The sequence below is a fragment of the Bradysia coprophila genome, unplaced genomic scaffold (genome assembly GCF_014529535.1).
Source record: "Bradysia coprophila strain Holo2 unplaced genomic scaffold, BU_Bcop_v1 contig_94, whole genome shotgun sequence".
NCBI classification, from domain to species: Eukaryota; Metazoa; Arthropoda; class Insecta; order Diptera; family Sciaridae; genus Bradysia; species Bradysia coprophila.
This window is the reverse complement of record NW_023504022.1, coordinates 4,754,706-4,779,145: the sequence shown is the minus strand read 5'-3', so window position 1 is coordinate 4,779,145 and position 24,440 is coordinate 4,754,706. Positions and strand designations below refer to the sequence as shown.

General features: G+C 40.0%; 3 protein-coding genes across 4 annotated transcripts; 1 reads left to right on the top strand and 2 right to left on the bottom strand.

The window, feature by feature from the left end:
• Positions 1–2,735: 2,735 nt before the first annotated feature.
• LOC119085053 (contactin) lies at positions 2,736–9,032 on the bottom strand. Of its 2 annotated transcripts, none has more exons than XM_037195271.1 (8): positions 8,848–9,032; positions 6,446–8,330; positions 5,985–6,382; positions 5,579–5,926; positions 5,354–5,514; positions 4,242–5,286; positions 3,862–4,179; positions 2,736–3,803 (listed from the first exon to the last, which is right to left on the bottom strand). In XM_037195271.1, the coding sequence occupies exons 2-8, from the start codon at positions 8,290–8,292 to the stop codon at positions 3,700–3,702; spliced, it is 4,221 nt and encodes a 1,406-aa protein (XP_037051166.1). In that variant the 5' UTR covers positions 8,293–8,330; positions 8,848–9,032; the 3' UTR covers positions 2,736–3,699. The 2 variants fall into 2 exon arrangements, with proteins under 2 accessions (XP_037051166.1, XP_037051164.1); XM_037195269.1 differs by having other exon boundaries at positions 6,446–8,321.
• A 2,255-nt stretch (positions 9,033–11,287) lies between these two features.
• Positions 11,288–15,226, top strand: LOC119085052 (NAD-dependent protein deacetylase sirtuin-1-like). Its single transcript, XM_037195268.1, has 6 exons — positions 11,288–11,387; positions 11,634–11,830; positions 12,579–12,737; positions 12,799–12,959; positions 13,027–14,027; positions 14,084–15,226. Exons 2-6 carry the CDS (start codon positions 11,710–11,712, stop codon positions 14,871–14,873), a joined length of 2,232 nt encoding a protein of 743 aa, XP_037051163.1. The 5' UTR covers positions 11,288–11,387; positions 11,634–11,709; the 3' UTR covers positions 14,874–15,226.
• A 188-nt stretch (positions 15,227–15,414) lies between these two features.
• On the bottom strand, positions 15,415–16,735 carry LOC119085051 (mitochondrial ribonuclease P protein 1 homolog). The gene is made up of 3 exons (XM_037195267.1): positions 16,328–16,735; positions 16,133–16,260; positions 15,415–16,062 (listed from the first exon to the last, which is right to left on the bottom strand). Exons 1-3 carry the CDS (start codon positions 16,706–16,708, stop codon positions 15,489–15,491), a joined length of 1,083 nt encoding a protein of 360 aa, XP_037051162.1. The 5' UTR covers positions 16,709–16,735; the 3' UTR covers positions 15,415–15,488.
• Between the last annotated feature and the right edge of the window lie 7,705 nt (positions 16,736–24,440).

Genomic DNA, 24,440 nt, shown 5'->3' with positions numbered 1-24,440 from the left:
TGATTTACTGCCGCTACAGGCTATGGACATACATGTGTGTGGGTTCATTGGATAGGTATTGCCCAGGAGATCAGGTAGAGGCTGGAAATTTTGATAAACTTCAAAAGGTGATAACTCGCACCTGACGAATGTTTTATTTTATGGAGCCTGCTCCACTTTCAAAAAAATCCCTCAAAAAAATATAAGGAATGAATCCAGGGCCTATTATTGGTGTGGAGCTTTGGTACTGAATATTTACTGAAATTACTGAAAACTGGTGAGATTTACCCAGAACGACTTAGTTAGAATCTACCCAGAACTACCAATAACAGGCCCTGATTGAATCAATATATGCATAGCACTGAACCAAGCACTAGGAAAGATTTTTTAATGGACATTTGGCCGATTTGGCCTCTCTAATATAATTTGTTTATTTGACAGCTTGCCCTCTCACGGCTCTCTCACTTAGTGCTTTTTGTTGAGTGGAAACCATACTTCATAGATCGATTTAAACCAGATGAGTCGCTCAGTTCCGGTGTATTATTTATTTTAGTCGATGTACGGCATTGTTTAAATTTCCATTTAACAGTGTAAAGCACGAAACGCACTACACTCCGTTTACTCACCGTGTACGCTACAACAATGGAAAGAGAGAACAGAGAGACCAAAACGGAGTGACTGTGAATCGGCCTTAAGCCAAGTGAATAGTCATTAGAAAAATTAATCGATCGCTATCTTCGAGATGCTGTCATTAGTAGCGATGTATGTAGCATTCATAAGCTTCAATTCGCCTATTCGCCTAATTTATAGAATCGAGAAAGCCTTCAGTCAATGCGAGGAGGCGCTAGGGTGCTTTATCGACATAGATGGAGCATTTAATAATATAATATTCAGAGCTATTGCTCAAGCTTGTAGAGAACACGGCATCTGCGAAACGATTATTGGATGGATAATCACGATGCTCCACTCTAGTATTGTCAGCTCATACCTGGGTAGAATCAAAGTGAGCGTCTATGTAAATAAAGGTTGTCCTCAGGGTGGTATCCTTCCCCCATTAATCTACTGTCTGATCAAGGACAGCTTATTAAAACTTCTCAACGGATCGGGATTTTACTCTCAAGCATTTGCCGACGATTTATCGATCATCATCGTTGGTCTCTTTACTTCGACACTTTGTGATCTAATGCAGTCTGCACTTACGCTGGTGGAAAACTGGTGTTTCTCTCAAGAACAGACGGCTAACCCTTCGAAGACAAAATTAATTCTTTTTACCAAGAAAAGAAAAATTCTGGGCCTTAGATCTCCTATTTTCTTCGGAAAACGTATCCCCCTATCGAACTCGGTGAAGTATTTAGGTCTGCCACTGGACTCTAAGTTAACTTTCTCCCTATTTCTGGACACTGTCATCAAAAAGGCAGTGGGAACGATTTGGCACTGTAATAGAGTCTTTGGGCTATCTCACGGTCTTACTCCGAAAATCAGACTTTGGATCTACACTGCAATCGTTAGGCCTAGGCTTTGCTACGCTGCCATAGTCTGGTGGCAGCGCTGTAAACTTATCACTGTTCAAAATCAGTTGAGCAAACTACAGCGTTTGGCTTTGGTAGGAGTTACCGGGGCAATGCGGTCAACCCCCACGGCAGCTCTAGAAGCGCTTCTTAACATTCCTCCCCTGCACATTCATATAGAATCCGTCGCCAGGTCTAAAAAAATCTTACAAGATTAATTTTCCAGCTAGAAGTGACTGGACCCCAGTCCGGTCCTGAACCGGCTATTGGAGTGTCTCCTTCCGTGTTACAAAGCGTTGTTAAGTGCTGGAAAGCCAGCACTTTTTCAAAGCATTGGAAAAGCATTAACTTTGCCAGACAAGCCAAAGCTTGTTTAGAGATAAGCGAGGCTCGCTCAAGAGTCTTTCTCTCATTATCCAGAAAGGATCTAAAACGCCTTACTGACGTCCTTTCAGGGCATTGTAGCCTTAACAGCCATCTGTTTACTATGGGTCTCACAGATAGTGCATCCTGTAACCAATGCGGCGATATCGAGACGGCTGAACACTTCCTGTGCAAATGTCCCGCATATATTATCGCCAGAGCCAAATGTCTTGGCGCTTACACTGTGAGCTATGATCATATAAAGCTATTCCACCCTAAGTGTATACTTAACTATATGAACCAAGTGAATAGAATTTAACATGCTGTGGGCACGCACAATAGGCCCATTGGCGGCCAAGGTGCAGGAAATTTTGGGTCTCCCATTATCTCCACCCACTTAATCTAATCTAATAGTCATTGTATTTCCACTATTTCATCTGGAAAGCAAACCAACACAAGCATACAATATTGTTGTGTCAGTATAAGGTACGTGCAAATAGCTGAAAATTTCTTTCCCGTAAAAAAAAACACAATCGTCTGATTGGCACAAGTTCTATCCTGTAGGGCAAAAGGAGTTGTTTGATTGGATTCCTTATTCTCTTTTGCTTTCTGCCCTTGCCATACACGAAATTTTGCGTTACAGATACAAAGTTCTCTCGATGCACCTTCCCTATGGCAGAAAATGAGAAAAATTCTTTTTTAAGAACTCTCTGTCTATCGATGTACTGTTTCATATTTCCCTCGTCGATCTATGTTTCTGCACAGAGAGAGCGAGAGAGAAACAAAATTGAGAAAGTTTCCAATCCCAATACCATATCCAGATATGTATTGTAGATCCATTGGAACCCATTAAACCCACATAAAACGTAAAACAATCGGACCACATTCGTAAAAATATAAATTTTTTTATTTTATTTCTTATAAATCATAGAAAAATGCTATGAGCTAACACCTTACAATAGAAAATGGACGAATTGTAATTGTTTGTTACTGATAAGGTTTTTAGTGTTTTCTATTTTATGCCTAAAAATATATAAATTTAATCGATTGTGTGTGCTGAATGTGACAAATCTCTAAAAAATTTATTATTGAAAATATCCAAAAATTGAAAAGTCAATTCGGAATGTCTAGTTAGAGGCATCGCAACTTACAGCTAACATTTATTGTACTTTGAATTTACACATGAATAATAACTGTAAACCATCACACAATTTAGCAGCGTCTGAGTATATGCTTAAATTACGATTTTGCATTCTGTGTGTGGAATGTATTACGTTGCAATTAGAAGCAAGAATGCACAAATGATGAGACAAATGACATAGCCGAGCCCCCATGTACATATCAGTCGTTCATAAGGCAACAGTGGGAAACCTATGCCACATTTTGTTAGGCAGTTATCTCAGGCGAAATCTATTGGGACTGATTTGCACGCGAGTTGTCGGTCTACGGTCTTTGATGGAATAAAAAACATTTTTGCCTTGTCTTCATTTCGATTTGATTAAAATACTAATGGAATGGTCAGAGAAAAAAGGCAGCACCGTAACTTTACGCATACTCATACTCGCCGTACGTACACTTTATCCTTGTCACTATTATCTAACGGTATGTTTTGAACAAATATTTTCTTTTCTTTTGTTTTACAATGATCCAATCGATATATCAGATCTGTCTAACTTAAATGGCTACAAATATTCAGAATAAAAATTCAGATCTACAAACGAGAGAATTCAAAAATTCAATTTCTGAGATTTCGAACGGAATTAACTGTACCGTTGGCCAATGGTCAACGGTACACTGAGAAAAGAACACTTATTTACAACAAACTAATTGGCTCACTATCACTGTGAGCTTAGAATAACGTCTGTTTCAGTAAGTAAAAGACAGAGAGTAGGCCAAAGACGATCGTCTTGTTCAGCTTCATGTGATGAGCCGTATTTCGTTCGTTCGTAGTGCCTGTAACAATTCAATGACTGACAAAACGGAACACAAAACTCCAACTGTCACAACTTACCCATTTGAAAGTGCAACTCTGGACTAGACATTCGACCGTCGCCACCATTACTGAACGCCAGCACTCGCATTCGGTATGCTTTACCCGGCGTTAAATTGTTGATGAACGATTCCAATTTGTTGCCAGTTTGAATGATTGTGTCGTTGGCCGTTGACATATCCTGATCGGCTTCCCAGACACGGACCTTGTAACCCTGAATCGGTTCTTCTTCCATTGTAACACCCACATAACGCCACACCACTCGAACCGTGGACGGATTGACGCCGTACACATGCACCGATGACGGTGGTTTTTGTGGAGCTTTACGGTACGTGCGCTCTGTAAATGGGAAATGTGAGTTAGTGTTTCTAGCAAATTGTCCGAAGATCTGCTACACTTACCCAAGTAACGTTCACTTTCCGGACCCTCACCGGCAGCATTGTATACCATTACTTTGACAAAGTAATATGTGTCCGGCTGCAAGCCAACAATTATTGCCCATGGACGTGTCGTCCTCGACAAGTAATAAACGGAATCCTCTTCCGGATAGCCCTGTTTCCAGTACTTCAATCTGTGACCGATCAAATTGCCGCGAATCTTTTCTCTTGTCAATTCAACCGGGTTCCATGTTACGTTCAATGATGTCGAATTGTAGCCACGAGCGATCGGTTGTTGTGGTGCTACTTGAGGCATATCTTCAGCCGAATAAATTACGGCAACTCCACTTTCCGGTCCTGGGCCGACGTCATTGATGGCCTGAACTTTCACATCGTATCGAGTGTAGTAGTTATCGAGCGGAATGTGCACCACAGCCATCTTAGTGTTTCCGTGCTGTTTCAGTATCTCGCTAGCCCATTCCGTGTTCCGACCGTGTAATCTCCAGAAGATCTTGTAATGAATGCCATGCGCATTTTGCTCGTCCGACTTCAATGGTGTCCATTTCAATGTCAAATCGCCGATTTTTCCACCACCACCTCCAACATTCCGAGGACTAATGTACGGTTTGTCGGTGTGCGTGTTGTACAACGGTGACGGTGCACTCGGAGTTCCAATACCTAAATCGTTGACGGCGCAAACGCTAAATTCGTAGCCTGACCACGGTGTTAGATTAGTGATTTCGGCTTGCTTCCGACCAGTGTATCGATCTATTTCATACGCTGGAACGCCCTCCGACACATTCACCCATGTCTTGTTCCAGTTGGTTCGGCCGAGAATGTTGTAGTACATGATCGGACGGCCGTTATTACTTCCATCGATCCATTCTAATCGAGCTGTAGTCTTTTGTATTTCGATGACCTTAACACCGCCTGGTGCCATTGGCGGACCGGCGACTGTGACTAATGTCTTTGTCGATATTGAATTGACCGAAGATTTTGCGATACATTCATACTCGCCTCCGTCTAGCGTTGTCAAGTTATGGACAGCCAAGCTGTTGTATTCAATGACCTACGGAAGAGACTCACAATTAATGTCCGTCCAATGATAACTTCGATTTGTGCGCAGGAAGACTTACGTATCGTTCATTTTCGTTATCTTTGATCACACGACCATTGTGTTTCCAGATGAAGGCAACATCCAACACCTCATCGTAACTGACATCGCAATGCAGATACAGCAAATCCCAAATGTTGTGATACACCTGTTGCGGCAGTGTTTGTATGAATCGTAGTTCCTCTGTGAATGAATGGATTGGTAAAATTTGCTGCGTTAAATTTTGGTAATTGTTCCGTTCACTTACGTAAGACAATCAACCGTGCTTTGGATTCGGCCGTTCCATAGGCATTCGTCGCCACACATGTGTACTTGCCCTCATCGTCCCGTGATGTCGGAGATATTATTAACGTGCCGGTCGGCAATATTCTTCTGTGACCACCGGCACCTATCACAACTTCGTCTTTCTTCCATTGAAATTTGGGTCGAGGTGCTGCTTCCGGATCACATACGATGGTTGTGTTACCATTGTAAATGGCGTAAATTTCCGATTCGAGTGGCCGTTTATGGAATGACGGTTTCATCGACAGCACTCTCAGCTGTGCTGATGAGAATACTGCGTGCAACTGATTATGCGCCCGACACTGGTACATGCCTGAAGTTTGGATTGGAAATGAAATTGAAAGTTGAAAAAACAAATTCCTTCGACTTACCATCATCCTTTTCAGGGTCCAGATATTTTATCGTCAGCACATTGTCCTGTATGATGTACTTGTCGCGGTCCAGTTGCTCTCTGTCTAGCAGTTCGGCATTCTTGTACCACGTGTAATTCACGTCCGGAATGGCATTCGCTTCGCAAACGAAATTCACTTCGCTGTTGAAGTCCTTAATTTTGTCGCGCAACGGAATCGTAAAGTTCGGCTTCATTTGGATGTTGATGAGAATGGACTTTTGCAGAGTCTTCCGGTCGTTTTTGGTTGTGCATACGTACTCTCCATTGTCGTTCAGCGTAGCGTTGGGAATGATCAACACTCGATTGTAGTTGATTTGATAGGCATGCCGAGGCAGACCACCATCCTTTCGTGTCCAATTGTACGACGGAACCGGGTAGCTGAACAGAAAAGCAAAGAGAAAATGAATTTTGCTGGAATTTCCGATCAAAATTTCAACTTACCCAAAAGCGACACACTCCAGACGCACCTCCTGGCCTGCTATCGGTGCTTCGGGAAATACTTTCGGGAAAGTGTTGGCAAAGAGCAACGCTTGGTAATTCGGATGTGGCTTTACGCGTAGCGGGAAAAATGGACCATTACGACCGGTTGAACTGACCAATGATTGTACGCTGCACGAATAATTGGCGCGATCGATAATCTCCAATGCCGAAAAGTACAGTGCACCATCGTTGCTGACAAAAACACGCTGATCTTCGTCGACGAAATTCGGGAAATAGTCACGAGCCCAGTAGTACTTCACACCCGGATAATGTTGCGGAGGATCGCAGAACAGTGTTTTACCCCAATTGCTGTCACCGCTTTCGCCGGAACGTTTAAGATTGAATTCCATTATGTAACCGAAATTCAGTTCGACACTTTCACTGCGGATGCGACCGAATTTATTCTCAGCCACACAATGGTATCGGCCCTGATCACGCGTTTGTTCGGGATTATAAATGATCAAATTGCCTCCACTAATCGTGAAACGACTGTCGATCAACGGATCGATTTTGTAGAATGTCAAATTGTCGTTGACGTACTCCTCCTTGTACCAGGAGTAGTCCGGTGTCGGATAACCACCAGCCAAACAGCTCACAAACACATCGTTTCTGATGGTACGCTTAGCGGTGTCAAAGGTGGTGTCTACCGGTTGTCTTATGAAAAAGGGACCGCGGGGAATTTTCCGGAAATCGGTAATTTCCAAACCGTACTCATACGTGCGCTGCTCATCTTGGAGCACGTTTATGTTGTTTGGATTGTACAGCAGAGTCGATTGGCAAATGAACAAATGCGTTTCGAATTCGTACGATGGTATGAACATCCATCTGCCCTTGTTGCCCGCATAACCGTAAACCAGTCGTGTTTTCTCGAATTGCAACAAAGGATTGTCACGACGTGATGTGAACTGTCTGTTCGTATCGAAACGGTTGAAATATTGATTGTTCTGTTGAAGATTTTCCTGCAGAGTGTCCTGATTGAAAACGGTCTCTTCAAATTCGAACGAATCGTCAACGTTCACCAGCGGCGAATTGTCGTCATTCGACCAACTGTTCGGCGACACTTGTCTGGCTGACACCCAATAGCGATTCTGCTTCTGATCCTGAACGATCAATTCCTTCAGCACAAACGAATGCTTCTCCAATGTGTCGACATTGATCAGCTCCGCCTTGTAGGCCTGGCAAATTTTTTTCGCATCGTACCAGTTACGCTTCGGCGATTTGATGAAGCGATAGCAGACACTCTTGTGGGCGATCCAAAATTCCGGACAGAAACTGTTCGGATCGATGATGCCATCCAGATCGTTTGCATACAGTGGCGAACCGTACGAACTGCCGAATGTGTTGTAGTTATTCGTTTGGCCGAATCCGGTGTTGTATTGGCCGCTCAAGTCATTGTTTATTGAACCGGTAGCGCCACCTACACCAAAACCGGGTTGCTGTCCGACTCCATAATTTGGTTGTTGTCCTACTCCATAGCCCTGTTGTTGTCCCGTACCCAATCCAACGTCATTGAACTGACCCGATTGACCATACTGTTGTCCGTATTGTTGGTACGATTGGGTTTGGGGTTGCGGTGATGGCAAAAAAGGATCTGCAGACGACGATTGCCCAGATAAGTATTCATACGATTGTTGCGACTTTATTTGTGCCGCTGGGATAGGTAGAATTGGAGCTGCTCGCACTTGTACTTGTGATTGCGGTACTGCATCTGTTAGTAATGGATCGGAGTCTTCGGCCTGGTTTCGTTGCTTTTCTGGTAGAGCTGCTTGTGTACCGAGTACCAGAAATAACACTGAGTACCACCACATCGTCGGTAAGGTTCTGTTTGTTTCAATTACTGAAAATTCCGGAAAGAAAACAACAAAATAATGTCACTCACGGTAACGGTGCGTAATCAAAAGTTTTCTGAATTTAAGCAAATGAAATTCGAAATATTTTGGTGAAGGAAAATTATGCCAGCGCAGGGGTCATTCAGCATGACACCTGTGTGATTATACGGTGATCAACATATTACTCAAAATGTTAATTAAAGTGTGCGACTAGAGACAAACATATTGTGGAGTACGATCTGTAAACCGTGGTGGTTGCAACAATTTCACGTCAAATTCAATCGATTTTCCGTAGGATCACACATTCGATGCCATTTCTTGCAATTTTTAGTGAAAATAAGTGAATTAAGAAATGTTTTGCATTAAGTTCGTTGAATTCGAAGCAAATTATTTGAAATCGTATCACAACCACACCCGTTTTTCTCTTTCTAACTTGTTTCAACGGTTGACCACAGTCAAAACTATTAAGTGATTCAACACACACCTTGTTTTATCACAACGTTTCGACTTTAGTTTATTCGCTGAAACACTTACTTGAACACAGAAATTTCCATCAATATCAATCGACAATCTGCACAAAATGAAACGGCAGTCACACAATGTCCAATTAAAAACTCAAAACAATGATTAACATTTTGTGATTAAAATAAAAATAAAAAAATTAAATTCGTTGTTTGTTTGATCTCTCGTCGATCTTCCACACACTAACACTCACTTGTTTGACAAGCACTAAATGGCAGCGGTGGCAAAACATCATTACGAGAGAACAGTGTTGACAGAAATGAGTGTTACATACCATAAGGCTAGATACAACAGACCATGCAAAATGGCTGAATATTCATACGCATGATTTTGACAGAATCTGTAAATGCAGAAACGGGGCATGACATATTAGCGAATTATAAGAAACATTAAATTTCATTTATTTAGCTCCGAAGTTTTATGTTTTTAACTATCAAAAAACTTCTAATGAAATCTTCAGCATGTGAAGACGAAACGAGCGGAAGAATGACAGCTGTAGACATTTCCGTATTTGACAACTTTTTGAAATCAGAAATTAAAAATAGAAAGCGTCATAGTTTCACCATGTAGAAAGTGTAATCAATTATGACAATTTGGTGAACTTTTGACATTTCTCGTTTCTCTCATATATTTTATGTCAAAAGTCTACGAAATCGCCATACTCACCAACTTTACGAACTATAATGGTTAACCGCTAGTGGCTAGTATAGATAAATTCTTTACTTACAATAATATTTCGAACACCATTACTGATGCCATAATTTGCAATGAAAGTGTACTCTATAGGTATGGTCTAATCTCAAAATTCGTATGGAGCGGAGGAAGAGCGGTTTCAAATAAAAAAAACTCACCTTGCTTTGATTTTCATTGTAAGGTCAGTTTGTTTATACGAAATCGCTTTTTCCTCCGGTGTGTATGGACAGACCATACTTGGTTTGTACTTTCATTGATAATTTTCATTAGAGGCCTATTCTTTTTGAAAACAAAAGAATTTCTATAGTCCTCAAAAAAGTTAAGTCTCTCATGTAAATTAGAGCAGATAAGTTGTCGAAATAGTCCAACTAAATTCAAAATAAAAATAAATGAAAACTATTTCGATGAAAAATAAATCTGTAATTAGGTTTGTTTCAAAGAGGTTAAGTCACTTTCGAGTTGATCACGAAGGCGTGTGATAAAAATTATCCTGCAGCGCCAACTAACTTTGGAAAATTTTATATGACGATTTTAACTTAGCAAAAAAAAAAATTGTTTTCAAGTTGACTTTTCCAACAATATACATGTCTGAATTGTCAAGATTTGTGTTTTACCCGCCTTCGTAAGTGTCTTAATCTGTTTTTTCATAACCTTGGTTTCAAGGTCATTTAGAAATGTCCCATTTCATCCATGGAAGGCAACTTAACCTCAACTTTCAGGTTGACGAAAATTTTAACGAAAAATTTACAAAGAAATCTGTGGATGAAATCGTTGTCATTCGTTTTGTCAAAGTTCGGGTTTACAGTTAATTGGAACAAACGGTTTGTTACAAACCTATTAAATTCTGACTAGAATACTCTTAGGAAATTCAAATGACAGAAAACCGAGGACCATTCTATTATTACTAAAATTGCTGGAATTTTTTCACCTCCCGTAAGTTCAGTTTGAATTAATTAATTTAAATTATATTTCATTCTGTCTCATCATAAAAGAATTACAGCCGAGACATCAACATTGACGTTACACTTAATCGGTCGTTTCCATAGAGTCACACTAGAAAGATGTCAGGGTGGCGCTGTTATTATTTCAACATGTCTGGTTTCCCACATATTTTTGTGGTTTCCTTTGATCGACAGCGCCACCATGCCACCTCTCGAGTATAACTCTATGGTCGTTTCCATAGATCTTGAAGTTACGTTTGAAATGTCATCCACGTTGAAAAGATCTGATACAAATGAATCTCATTGTAAATTGTAATATCTGTCACATGATCTAGTGACAAAAACTACCTCTTTTCGCAACTTGTTTGATAAATATTTATTTCTCGTGCATTTTCGTTCTAAAAAGCTTTCAATCTTTAATTGGAATTTTACATTTAGAGCTCATAATTCTTCATTAGGTTTACCCAGTGAATTTTGACAAGTGTACCCATTAATAGTTATTTACGTATCGATTGAGTAGGCCGAAAGAGTTACGTATTAAGTTTTGTATGCTTGCTAAGAGGACCGAAAGTAAAGAAATGTCAATTCAAGGGGCGAAAGCGAAAGCTTTCGCCCCGCGAATTGACAGCTTTACTTTCGGTCCTCTTAGCAAGCATACAAAATATATGGGTTTACCTGTCAAAATTTTCACAGTGAACTTCACCGAACTCTTAAAAACTTTCCGTGATAAAAAAAAATGTCACGGAATGCATCCGATTTATGAGTGTGTGGTGTATGAAGAGCTCTACCAAAAAATAATGTACTAAATTTGCTGATGGAATTTTTTTTCCTAGTTCAGCCATCTACTACGTCGTTCTGCATCAAAAGTTTTTTTTTTAATTGTGCTACTGTCAATGGCTGTACAAACTTTTTTGTGCAATGGGTTGTGATGGAAGTTCATGGTTTGACCGTTGAAACTGATCGCCAGCGCCAATGTCAACATTTTCTTTTTGATTTTTCACATCAATGATCTATTGAAATTGAGATATAGACTCAATAAACCAATTTATTCAACGTATACTACATGTCTGGAACATAAATAGTTTCACAAACTGCGTATTTACTGAGCGTCATAGACCTGAAACGTCATTCTTCTTCTTCTTAAAATGGCGAAAATCACAACCCATTAAAACGAAAATATTTATCAATAATTTTAAATTTAAAGCAATTAGTCAATGTTTATTGTTAGACCAATCGAAAGATGAATGACTACCCGAAAGTTAGCAATGACATTTCGTCAAGCAGTGTCGATAGTGCGAACACCACTTCCAGCAAAAATAGTGCAACAACCAACGAAACCATAAACTCTATCAAATATCAAGGTAAATGGACTGATATTTTCGCTGATTTTATCGATCAATTGGTATGGAGGCATTTGTTGCCACTCAAATCCATAGTTTGATCGGAACCCAAAATAATTTTGCTGCCTCCGGATCAGCTTTTTCAATTAAGAAATATTTTTCGACAACATTTTGACTGGATGTTAACATACCACACAAAATGGCGCTCATTTTCAGTCTTAACCCTTTTGTTTTTGTTTTCATCAGTTCTCAGGTGAAAATTTGTTGATCTCCCGTTTCATTTCTATGGGTCGATGTATGGTTGGCCGGAATGGCATAAGGTTAATAGTAGGTGGCGCGAAGAGCATTAGTTGTTACTTAGTTTTGATTTTACCGGTTGATTGAAGCTGATTTAGTGCAAATGAAAAGTGATTTTCTGTTTTGTTGTTATTTACATCGCTCTGAGAGCAGCCAACAAAAAAGAAGTGCGTGTGTGAGAACGTCGATGTGTTCAAACAAACGGAGCAGAGTCTAACTCAAACTGAAGTTCGACAGTAACTGTTGTTTTCTGCCAATTTTCCTTCTTTTCGTCAGTGGACAGTGTAGCAACAGCAATCATTTTTACAGTCCATCCAGGGACTTAGTTTTTCGTATTTCGTTTGTTTAGTAGGCCCAACTTAATTCCCAAATTCCTTTCCATCCAACTGTTTGTGTGGTCATAGAGCAAGAAATTTAATTTCCGGACGTGGATCTGTGGCTGGGATTAACGAAAATGTCTTTTCATACTTAGAATCCAGTGGACTTTCGACACCACCAACGGCCGATGCAGCGGACACTTGTGACTCTGGCTTCACCGAATTTTTTTCCACCAAAGCTGGCACCAGTACTCAACCCACACCTAGGATATCGCAAAAGCATTCGCAGTCGTCACAAATCAGAGACAAATCAGGTAACAACCTAACGTGCCACATATGAATCAGTCCGTCATTGATTTTCGTTTTTCGTATTAGAATCCGCATCAGATTCCGATTCGAATTCCAAGTGGAAAACCGATGATGTGATGCGAGCTTTCGATGACGATTCGTTTGACGAATCGGACTGTGAGGAAAACGATTTTCAGAGCAAGGAGAAAATGGACCTGAGCCGAATAAACTATCGCTGGATTGAGTGGGTAAGTTCGAATGCACGATGTATTGACGAACCGAGTTATGCTGACCGGAGGTCAACAATACTTTCAGTGTCACAAACAACTTGTTTCGGGAGTAAACCCACGAGCGATTCTACGAAAGATCTTTCGCAACGGAGAATTTCCTGTGCCGCAGGGCGTAAGTGATCGTGAATTGTGGGCCCGTATTAGCACTTTTGTGACGCAACCGGCCGTTCGTACTCGTTTGCCCGACATCAATTCAATCGATCACGTCATCCATTTACTGTCGACATGCAAAAACATCATCGTTCTGACCGGAGCTGGTGTGTCTGTATCGTGTGGCATTCCCGATTTTCGTTCGCGATCTGGCATCTATTCACGACTGCGCAGTGAAATGCCAGAAATTGACGATCCGCACGAGATATTCGACATTCGATTCTTCAGCAAAGATCCGAGACCATTCTTCAAATTCGCCAAGGAACTGTATCCCGGCTCGTTTACACCGTCGCTGTGTCATCGTTTCATTAGACTGCTCGAGAGGAAGGAGCGACTATTGAGAAACTATTCGCAAAACATTGACACACTGGAACGTCTAGCCGGGATCGAAAGGGTGGTGGAATGTCACGGATCGTTTGCCACAGCAAGGTGTACAAAGTGTTCCGTCGTTGTGACAGCCGAAGAGATTCGAGAAGATGTGCTAGCGAAACGAATTCCCATGTGCTCCATCTGTAACCCAGTCACCAGCAACGAATCATCCACCGGAAATCAATCGTCGCGAATTTCGCACTGTACGTCCATGACCGAAGGCTATAAAGATCTGTACGAAATGGGCATCCTTAAGCCAGACATCGTCTTCTTTGGTGAAAGTCTTCCGGAAATGTTCCATCCAGCGATAAATGCCGATCGTCAACAGTGTGACTGTCTGTTAGTTATTGGTTCTTCGTTGAAAGTTCGACCGGTTTCGCTGATACCTGAATTTTTGAACGAAACTGTTCCACAGATTTTAATCAATCGGGAACGGGTTGGGAACTACGTATTCGACGTTGAACTGTTGGGTGACGCCGACGTAATTGTTAATCAAATTTGTCGCATGTAAGTGAACTGTTTCGTAGACTAGGTCCAACCAAAACTAATTTTTCCATTCATAGGATTGGTGGCGATTGGACGGAAATATGCGAGCAGCCGGAACTTAAACTATCGTCGGCACTGGAATTCAATCCAGAAACAACAGAAACCGTTGACCTTCCATTGACAAGACCAACACCGATAATGATGAGCTCACCCGAATCCGATACAACGCGACAGGATGGAGAGTACTCTCCGTTGCAAGGCAAATCAACAGCCACTGAAACCACCGAAAATACCGATGCGATAGCATCACCCACCGAATCAGATGCCGAGAAGTTAAATATTGATCAGTCGAAAGAAGTGACACCTGCTAGGCAACCAAGTAATGGCGAGTCGACACATTCAAGATCAGAACCACCTGCTGGCGATGCCGTCGAAAACACCGACAATGGCAAATTCAAAACCGTTTTTGTCTTTTCCGCCGAGAACATACCAAGCGGCTGTTACTATTCAACGCATCCCAATAAGTACGTGTTCCCCGGTTCAACGCACACCTGGTACGGAAGTGGTAATCCCGACGAGGACCGAGAAGGCATATTTGAAGAGGAGGAAGAGGACGACGAGGAATTTGAAATTGGTTTCGATGATGATGACGATGACGAGGATGACGACGAAGACGTTGAAGATTGCGATGAAGATAAATGTGAAACGGAAAGTTCGACCAATCAGGGTGAAAATAGTGACAGCAATGACGTCGTTGATGAGAATTCGACACCGAGCGATTCTGTCTTGTTGGGGAAGCGCATTGGAGGGCCAGAAATTGCTGAAACTGTGTCGCCAGTGAAACAACCGAAACCCAATGACGATTAAATGAGAGATTCTGTTCGGCTAATTTAGCATTTAAGTCTAGCTTTTCCTACTGTATGCTTACCAGTTCCACAAGAAATGTTTTTAACACGAAACGACGGCTGATACAATCACACAACGGAGAACCATTTTACGATTCGGAATTAATTCTTTGTTTGGGGGTGAAATAATCGAAGAAATTTTACCTCGCATTTTTTGAACTTTTTAGCTCGTTTTTGTCAACACCGCAATCGCTTCAGAAGAACCCTTGACCCATTATATTCGTAAATGACGATGTTTGTCTTTTGTGTTCGAATGAAATCTCTGCCAACAGACAAAATATCAATTTGAAGAATAAAATTTTGAGAGACATTTAACGCGACGATGTTTTAGACTGCTTCGTATTTTGTAGTTTTGGGCGATAATCCTGCCAGTTGAAGGATTATAAGAGGTAAGTGTGTCAAGTGTCCTTGAACGCTTTCAGCGCAAAATTCTTGTTTCCTGGGACATCGTACATGTTCCGGCACAGGCGGCAAGCAAGGAAAACAATTGCAATACAACGGTAGCTCCTTTATTTGACTGGATAAATATTGAGTTCCACCAAATTTAGTCAAACTTGAACGCTGTCCACACCACTCCTTACTTCAAAGTAGCTTTCGGCACATGTTGTAACGCGATCTCCCATTTCCCCGTCCTCTTCAAATCCAACATAATTCTCACCATTTGATCTAATGTCAAAAACTTTCGGAAACCCTCCCCCCACTTCAGGTAACGATTCAATGGGAGTCGAGCCATTTTCAAATTTAATTCCCTGACCTTCCCAACTGACAACGGACTCTGAACTCTTTTATCCACCATAGCGCCGACTATGTAAATCATATTCGGATCATATTCGGTGAGGTCATCATCGCAATGTGGCGTGAGGTACAACAGTTGTTCTCTGGGGAACACATCCGCATAGCTGCACTCGTGCAAATTCATTGGGAATTCTTGGTTTCGCATCGTTGGAAGGTTGCGTTCCATATGCTTCATTGTCACGCTGTTGAAGTTTACGTTGCAAAAGTGCAGGTCGAATGGTTCTCTGTCTCTTCTATTGTCGGAAAATGACATGGTGAGCTGATTGGCAGCATTTTTGGCTTCAATAACGGTCATGTGTTCGTCGTAAGAACAGTCGAAAATTAGTTTTTCACCGTGTTGCATGGCACGGAATAGCCTAACAAATGGAAAGTTCGTGGGAAAGTTTTCTCGGAAAAGGATTTACGCATCTGATCGTCCAGGCATACCTATTGTTGCGCCATGAGTTTATCGTTTTTCTTTCTATTCTTAGGAGGAATGTAACTTTCCCCATCGGCTGTGACGGTTTCAGTGCCAGCCGTTGTTCTCGCTCCTTTGTCTGTAATTTTCGCTTCAGCTAAAACATATTCCTTGGTCAAACTCATGCCATCCGAGGCTAATCAAAGTTCCAGTAAGCCACTCACCCTCGTTTGTTCTATTGAAAATAGATGCTTGTAGTAGTGTTGTCTGGCTGTTTTAGTTTTCAATAGAAGCAGCTCGTTCCAGTGATGTTTTTGAATGAAATTGATGTCGGGAGCGCTACCCCCCTTTTCGCGTATTAAATCAATTTCGATTTTAATCAACTTCATACGTTGATCTTCCTCGGCCAATGTATTAGTCAGTTCATTCTCTGGTCTAGACGATGTTGAATTAAGTCTGAAAACATCAAACTTTCTCGGCAACATACGTATTACTACATTGTCCAGTGCAGACGATTGATAGTGTGAACAGAAATTTTGTGTTAACAAACAGCAATGTTTGATTATCTTAAACATTTTGTTATCCAATCTAACGCAGAGTCTCATTCAAACTCCGAGACAACAACAATAACAATAACATTGACACATAACCTTAAAATTGGATATAGTGTCCAGTGTTTGTCGCGGTGATATTGACATGTTATGAGTGTTGCTAGAACAGTTTGTTCAAAAAATCAGCGGCTATTTCATGATAATGGGAAATGTAGGCTAAATTCGAACGATTTGAAATATTACGCTCGCTCTGGCCCGAGATAACGACACAAAGACGTGCGCTTTCCGTATACATCTTCTACAGTGTTGAATTGGATTTTGATAAGTTTTACACTCCTAGACTTCTCGTTCTCAAGCTTAAAACACATTTTACTATCTGCCTGGTTCATTTTTTTATCATGCCCGCACGTTAGTAAGCGGGCGTGACGTAAGTCCACTATGTTTTACCAAAAAAATTTTTGAGGACAGCGGAGCATATTTTCAGCAACTTGTTTACTTCTCCCCCTTAATTCCAACGACCCCCAAACTAGAATGTCTGAAATCTGGGCATCCATACGAGTTCAACGAGCTTTCACACGTTACTATAGGTTTTTTCCAAGTAACTGTAAACACGAACTTTGACAGCCCGAACAATGACAATTTCATCCACAGCAACGTCGCTTACGTGATATTTCATACAAATCGAGCAACGACTCGAGGCGACTACGCGATTTATACAGAGATATTATTGAGGTTATGGTTGCATGGATGAAATTTGACAATTCATATGGCATTGGAACAAACCTGTAGCTTCAAAATCGGCAAAATTTCGTTTTTTCAGATAACTGAAATGGCCTACGTTAGTTAGTTAGTTCCTATGGAAAAGTGGATCCAGCAACTCCTAAACGTTTCTATAGATTTTCCTGAAATTTTGGTCATAGGCTAATAATGGCCCAAAAATAAGAATGGAATTTTCAAAGGTTGGAAAAAACCCATATCTTGGGAGCTGGAGCTCCCCAAAGTCTACATACAAATGGCATATAAAAGCCAATTTGTATGTGTGCGTGTTGTATATTTTATTGCATGATATGGATGGTAATGTGGTGAATGGTGTGTGTTGTTTTGGGATGTATTTCTTGTAAGGAGTTGTTGGGATCATTAAATATTAACTTCCACTAGGTTGGTTCCTAAATTTTGGGATAACAGATGATTCCTCTGGCACTTCCTAACTTTCATCGGATCTTTTGATGGATTTGGGTTATTTTCGACATGAGTAAGATATTCCAAGGTTGGTTCCTAAATCTTGGGATGACAGGTGATTCCTCTATTCCTTTGGCACTACCTATTCCATCGGATTTTTGATGAATTTGGGTTATTTTCGACATGAGTGAGATGTTCCAAGATTGGTTCCTAAATTTTGGGATGACAGATGATACCCTCTAGCACTTCCTAACTTCCATCGGATTATTATCGACATAAGTGAGGTGTACCAAGATTGGTTTCTAGATTTTGGGATTCAGACTGATTTCTCTAGAATTTTTTAATTTCCATAAAGTTTTTCGACGTTGTCGAAATGACATACTTACAAAAGTGGTGATATCAGTTAAAAAACCTTTAAAGGGTAAATGTGACTCAAGTCCTTTATGTTACTTACAAAATAACTGATATCGCTGAGGGTGACGCATTGTGCGTCTTACGAAAAAGTTTTATCAACAAAAAATTGACTCAAAAAATTTGTGAAAGAAAATTTTACAACAAGAAATTTACGTCACTAGTGGCAGATATTGAGGAACGTTTTGTTAGGAAAATGGTTGAAGCATGTACTGAAAGAATTTAAACGAAAGAAACCCGAATCATCTGCCACTTGTGACGCAAATTTCTTGTTGTAAAATTTTCTTTCACAAATTTTTTGGGTCAATTTTTTGTTGGTAAAACTTTTGCGTACGACGCACAATGCGTCACCCTCAGCAATATCTGTTATTTTGTAAGTAAGATAAAGGACTTGCGTCACATTTACCCTTTAAGGGTTTTTTGACTGATTTTCCGATACGGGGCAGATAGTAAACCAGAATACATTACATTCTGCAATAACGTACTTCAATACTTTGGAAACATTTTGTGAAACTCGTAAACTATTCGTAAATTCGTATGGTTTTGAGCAACTTCCCCGACAACTATTTTTCAGCAAGTGTAGCTTTATACTTCGGCTCGGATATACAAACTCTACACTTGAAGAAAAGACAGACACCGAAAACCACTCGAAAATACACTGTTGAGTTTGCTTTTATCACAATATTGTTACCTCATGTAATGAATTACTTTCGAAACGTCCAATGTAACCCTCATTCTCTTGTACCATCGATAGCTGGGCGAAAACTGCCTTTTCGATCGTGATGCATGTGTATTATGTCTCTCCATCGAGAAATGGAAAATCTTGTGACATGATTTCCGATTCTCAAACATTTTCTGATTTCAGAATGATTCTGGGAATATTTCCAGATGGAGTGTAATTTCGATAATTTCCAACGATTCTTGTGATTCGCAATTATTATTTTCGTCAGATAAAATTTTGAGAAAATATTTGCGTATTGTATTCAACACTCGGAACGTGAATTTGTCTGAAAATAATAAGGTGGATTGATCTTCGAACTATTGATAATAGGAACCAACTAGCATAAGATTAGGGGAGTTTTTGCTTAAACTTGTGGCAGATCGATATAGCAGATTGAACCATAATATTTCATACTCTTGCGCTCAGCTCGTAGCACCAGCATCTTCGTAGTTCATTTTGAGCAATCGAGCTGGTGGCACATATTGGATTTGTTTTTCGTCACAGCGGTTTTTCTGTGTTTATTAAGTGACGTGGTTTTTGAATAACAAAAGAAATTATTTTTTTTGTTTTCATTTTATTGTTTTCCGCAAAAACAGTACTGGAAAACTGGGCTTCCGAGACATCCATTTATTTTGGTCGGAATTATAAGTCCATTTGTTTTAGACACGAAGCTACTATTTGTCGAACGTTTAAAATGATTTGATTTGAGTGATTTTCAATCCCTTCCGACGAACAACTCACATTTATGAATCAAAAATATGTTCTATCGCCGGTGTTTTTCTTTTTGCTCTCGTCTGAATGTTTTCGGTGTTTTCAGCAAAGTGTCGAAAATGTTTGCGCTATGTTTACCGTTCTCTAGAAACATAATTTCTCCAGAAGATCGAAAATTGATTGGTAACATACTATAGTAGCATTACAATCTGTATTTTGTAGGAGCGACATTGTTTGTGATGAAAATGATGTCGCAGCAGGCCCGTTATACCTTTTCACTGTATTTTTTTTTTCTTTTTGTTAGGAAAATTGTATGACAAGTTCTATTTCTTGATTTAACAACAAAACTAATAGCCAATTCTACACGCAATCGTACAATCTGATCAATTCCTAGATTTGTTTAATTTAAATAAAAAAAAAAATAATTCTGACAAATTGAGCAAACAAAAGTTTATGCATAAATGAAAACAAATCTAGACGAAGAATCGGATGAAAATTGGTTAGTAAAACTGTTTGCCAAGATATTTTAAATAAAAGTGAAGAACACAAAAATGAGAAAAGATTTATAATTAACAGGTGGAAGGGTTGTCAGGTTCTTTCTACCTAATTTGTACCTTCCCACACTCGAGAGAACACATATAAGGCATTGTTTCGTTGAAAAGCTTCTTAATCCGAGGTATAAATGAACAGGGGAGGAGAGAGAATGTTATGGGCTGTTTACCGTTGTCTTATGCACCTTTCCTTGCAGTTGACATTGACATAGTTCATTGGACTCTATATATCGACGAGATTATTTCATCGAATAAGTTTTACATAATATAAGCTCCACGCATTCCTCTTTTTCTTTACGTACTTATTGGCAGCACATTTTTTATTGTCGATGAAAAGACGATAAACGAAGCTTGTTATAGATTTGAAAGAAACAGGCTCAGACAGCCACGATGGCGGGTGGTACCAATATTTCAGTGGATTTTCCATATGAAGTCTCTGATAAAGAGCATAATCTTCATGAAGACCAATTGGATCGTGGTCTGTTTTTGTTGAATTTGAAAAATAAACGAGCCATCAGAACAGTCGGAGCGTTTGCTGCGACTGAGCCCCGTACAAACCCGTATATCTATTGCGTACGTGACCCTAGTGCGTCTGTCACCCTACTTTGACCGTAAGCCTATTGCGCCGGTTAATGTAGTTAAAGTAAAATTATTATGTAATATGTACATCTTACAAATTGCGCATAGCGCAGTTACGAAGCCCCGTACGACGTTCCTTTCAAATGAAACAAAAATTTCAAATCGCCCTAAAATTTTATTTTTTTGAAGGGCCTAGTATCGGCCTCAGTCCGAGGACCCAAATTAAAAATTTTTTCAGCTACATTCTATTCGGCCTTTGATTACCTTCCAAATGAAACAAAAATTACGAAAAACGGATGAAATTTGCTCGAGTTATATGTAAAATACACACAGGGCCCTAGTATCGGCCTCAGTCCGAGGACCCAAATTTAATTTTTTTTTCAACCACATTCTATTCGGCCTTTGATTACCTCCCAAATGAAACAAAAATTACGAAAAACGGATGAAATTTGCTCGAGTTATATGTAAAATACACATAGGGCCCTAGTAGTGGCCTTAGTCCAAGGACCCAAATTTAATTTTTTTTTCAACCACATTCTATTCGGCCTTTGATTACCTCCCAAATGAAACAAAAATTACGAAAAACGGATGAAATTTGCTCGAGTTATATGTAAAATACACATAGGGCCCTAGTAGTGGCCTTAGTCCAAGGACCCAAATTTAATTTTTTTTTCAACCACATTCTATTCGGCCTTTGATTACCTCCCAAATGAAACAAAAATTACGAAAAACGAATGAAATTTACTCAAGTTCTATGTAAAATACACATAGGGCCCTAGTAGCATTTCACTTCTAAGGCCCTAACTCACGGTCCACTCACCCGATTTTAAAAAACTTTCCTGGATTGGTATTGACAATACCTATCATTTGCCGTGTCATTTACATTTCCATCGTTTATTTTGCCATAAATATCACCAAAAGACCTTAAATCACTTAGGTGGCCCTAACTCACGAAGGGCCGACCCGAATATGCCCATCTTCGAACTTAGCCTCACTATTTCGACTATCTTTCAGGGAAAAAAAAAATTTTTGAAATCGGATTTGATTTACTCAAGATATCGACGTGACAGACGGACAGACGGACAGACAAAATTTTTATTGCAGATTCGGCATCTCCGTCTGCTTCGAATTCCATCAATTACACACGGCATCGTAATCCTATAAGCCCCTTTGTACTTCGTACGGGGCTAAAAAGAAGGCGCCACTTCTGAATGGTTCAGGGCTGTATAGTAGGCTGTATACGACTCTGGTAAGTATAGTAGCACATTCTCTTCTTGAAGAGAATGTAAATAGTTAGGGTGCCACCACCTTCGTGATTAAGTCAGATGTGTCATAACCCTTGGCCGATATTCGTGAAATGGATCATAATTGTAAGGAAACCTTTTGTTTGACTTGCAGCTACAAATCTACTCTTCGAAGCGTATGACTGAGACTTAAAATTGGACCTACTTTCCTTTCCGTGCATTTCAGATGAAGCTGGCTGCTGGCATAAAATTGAATCTCGTTTATTATCGCCGTGTTTATTTCTTCACTCAGACAAAAACTTAATTTGTTACGACGATCATTACGCAGCCATTTTTTAAACCCTAGGCACAACTCATGTTCCTGACGTTTCCGGACGTTAGCCGGTCGACTTGAAAAGAACCTCATTCCTATAAAGTCAGTATGCATTGAGCCTGACCAATCAGGTTATCAAAATGAAAGAAGCTTTGAGTGTTCGGAATAAACTTTTGCCTCTCGTTGATACCCTGCCACTATAGATAGCGGTCGAGACCAAAAATTTGAAATTGGTACTTAGTGGCAGGCGAATCAAAGGACGAATGACTCAGGCTCGAAATAATTATGCTGACGGTATCCTTGTCAGTTCAAGGGAAATATTTTAATTTCTGAGGGTCAAATTTTATTGCTTTACGCAAGCAAGAACTTTGAAAAATAAAAATTTGAATTTCTATAGCAAAACGTTGGACTCGTACAGACTGGACAGTCCAGCTCCCCACTAAAAATGCGAGATTTTTTTCTTACAAAAAACTGGGAATTTTATCAATTGTAAGAGGGAACAATGAGCAAAAATTTCTTAAGTTTTTGATTGTATCAATCTAATTCCAACAAGTAAAATCCAAGCAATTTCTGCTAACAATTAAAAATACAGACAACTAGAACAAAGTTTCGTTTTTTGGAATGTCGTAAAAATGTAAAATCAACAAAAAAACAAAAACCTCCCCCATCCTCCCATATCCCGACCATAACTCACATGATGTTCGCATCAATGTCAGCCAAAACCGGTCGGAAAATACCAGTCGGAAATGGTACTCCACCAACGTCAACTGCGTTCTCCTGCATTTTTAGCAAATTTTATTTTATTTTAAATAAATAAATAATGCTTCTCGTGGTCGCCACGCTGACGGAAGCTTTTCGCACAGTTAGACACGGGTACGGGCGCTCGCCCGAATGGATGCGCAAATGATTCTTCAGGGCTGGAAGTGGACAATCAATCGATCGATTGATGGAGAGAGCGAGAAATTTGAATTTTCACTCACCATCGGCTCGATAAAATCGCTTGTTGCATTGGTCACAGCCGTACCGATGCGATGTTCGCCCCGATGAATCAAACGGTGTTGATAGAACAACGAACCGGTCAGGAATCGTTTACCACAAATGAGACAATGGTACGGGCGCTCTCCCGAATGGCACATTAGTAATTGTGTCAGGGTTTTACCAAATTTCTCCGTGACGATCTTGAAAAATTATGCTGATAACGTACCATTTTGTCAAGGTCATAAATTAGTTTTTCTGAGCTATTTCTTTAAATTCATGCTTCTAGCTCATCTTCGAAATACAATTATTTTTTGGTGATTATCTTAGGATATTTGGGGACCAAAATAATTAGCTAATCTTCTCTTTCTGATCACCTTTTGCTTGTACTATACATGTACAACTTTAGTGAACCATAGTTGAACGTAAATGTAAAATACTTCGAAATTTAAAAACTTTGGTGATTATCTGAGAATTTTTTAGCTCGGGTTGTTGTACGTTCTCTGATCTTATCATACGTGCAAGCCATAAAAATATATCTACCGAAATTTACGACTTGATGATATTAGTTTTATCATAGCAGACATTTCCAAATATTGTCGGTTTTTAGACCGGTACGAAGTACTGGGGTCTTATAGGTTTAATTGGACTCCCTGAGTAAGGGGAAACCTATTGTGGTTGTACATAGATGCCAAATCAGCGAAGAAAAAAAATGTCCGTCTGTCTGTCTGTCTGCACGATAACTTGAGTAAAACACATCCGATTTCTAAAATTCTTTTTTTTCCCGTTTGGTAATGTCAAAAGAGAGGCTAAGTTCGAAGATGAGTGATTTTAGATCGACCCCTCCCGAGCTGTGGCCCAATAAGTGCTTTACGGTTTTTCGAAGATATCTCCGGACATTCAAACGTTACACTTGTAACTGATACGTCAAATAAAAGGTATTTACAATACCGATCGACAAAAAAAAGTTTATGGAAATCGGATGACCGACTCGTGAGTTAGACCCCTTGGTGTGAACCAGGCACAGGGCGGCAAGCAGTTTTTGCTTGTAGGTCGGCCAAATTTGAACATATTTCGTCTGTTTTAGCTTTATTAGATAGGT

Excerpts from the sequence above, each read along its gene's own strand:
- LOC119085051 (XM_037195267.1), bottom strand. The coding sequence starts at position 16,708 with ATGAGACTCTGCGTTAGATTGGATAACAAAATGTTTAAGATAATCAAA. Across the intron at positions 16,261-16,327 it reads TTTCAATAGAACAAACGAGG|CTGAAGCGAAAATTACAGAC; the intron begins GTGAGTGGCTTA and ends AATATGTTTTAG. Across the intron at positions 16,063-16,132 it reads AACTCATGGCGCAACAATAG|GCTATTCCGTGCCATGCAAC; the intron begins GTATGCCTGGAC and ends TCCATTTGTTAG.
- LOC119085052 (XM_037195268.1), top strand. The coding sequence starts at position 11,710 with ATGAATGACTACCCGAAAGTTAGCAATGACATTTCGTCAAGCAGTGTC. Across the intron at positions 12,738-12,798 it reads ACAAATCAGAGACAAATCAG|AATCCGCATCAGATTCCGAT; the intron begins GTAACAACCTAA and ends TTTTCGTATTAG. Across the intron at positions 14,028-14,083 it reads GTTAATCAAATTTGTCGCAT|GATTGGTGGCGATTGGACGG; the intron begins GTAAGTGAACTG and ends TTCCATTCATAG.
- LOC119085053 (XM_037195271.1), bottom strand. The coding sequence starts at position 8,292 with ATGTGGTGGTACTCAGTGTTATTTCTGGTACTCGGTACACAAGCAGCT. Across the intron at positions 5,927-5,984 it reads GGACCCTGAAAAGGATGATG|GCATGTACCAGTGTCGGGCG; the intron begins GTAAGTCGAAGG and ends TCCAAACTTCAG. Across the intron at positions 3,804-3,861 it reads AGAGTTGCACTTTCAAATGG|GCACTACGAACGAACGAAAT; the intron begins GTAAGTTGTGAC and ends GAATTGTTACAG.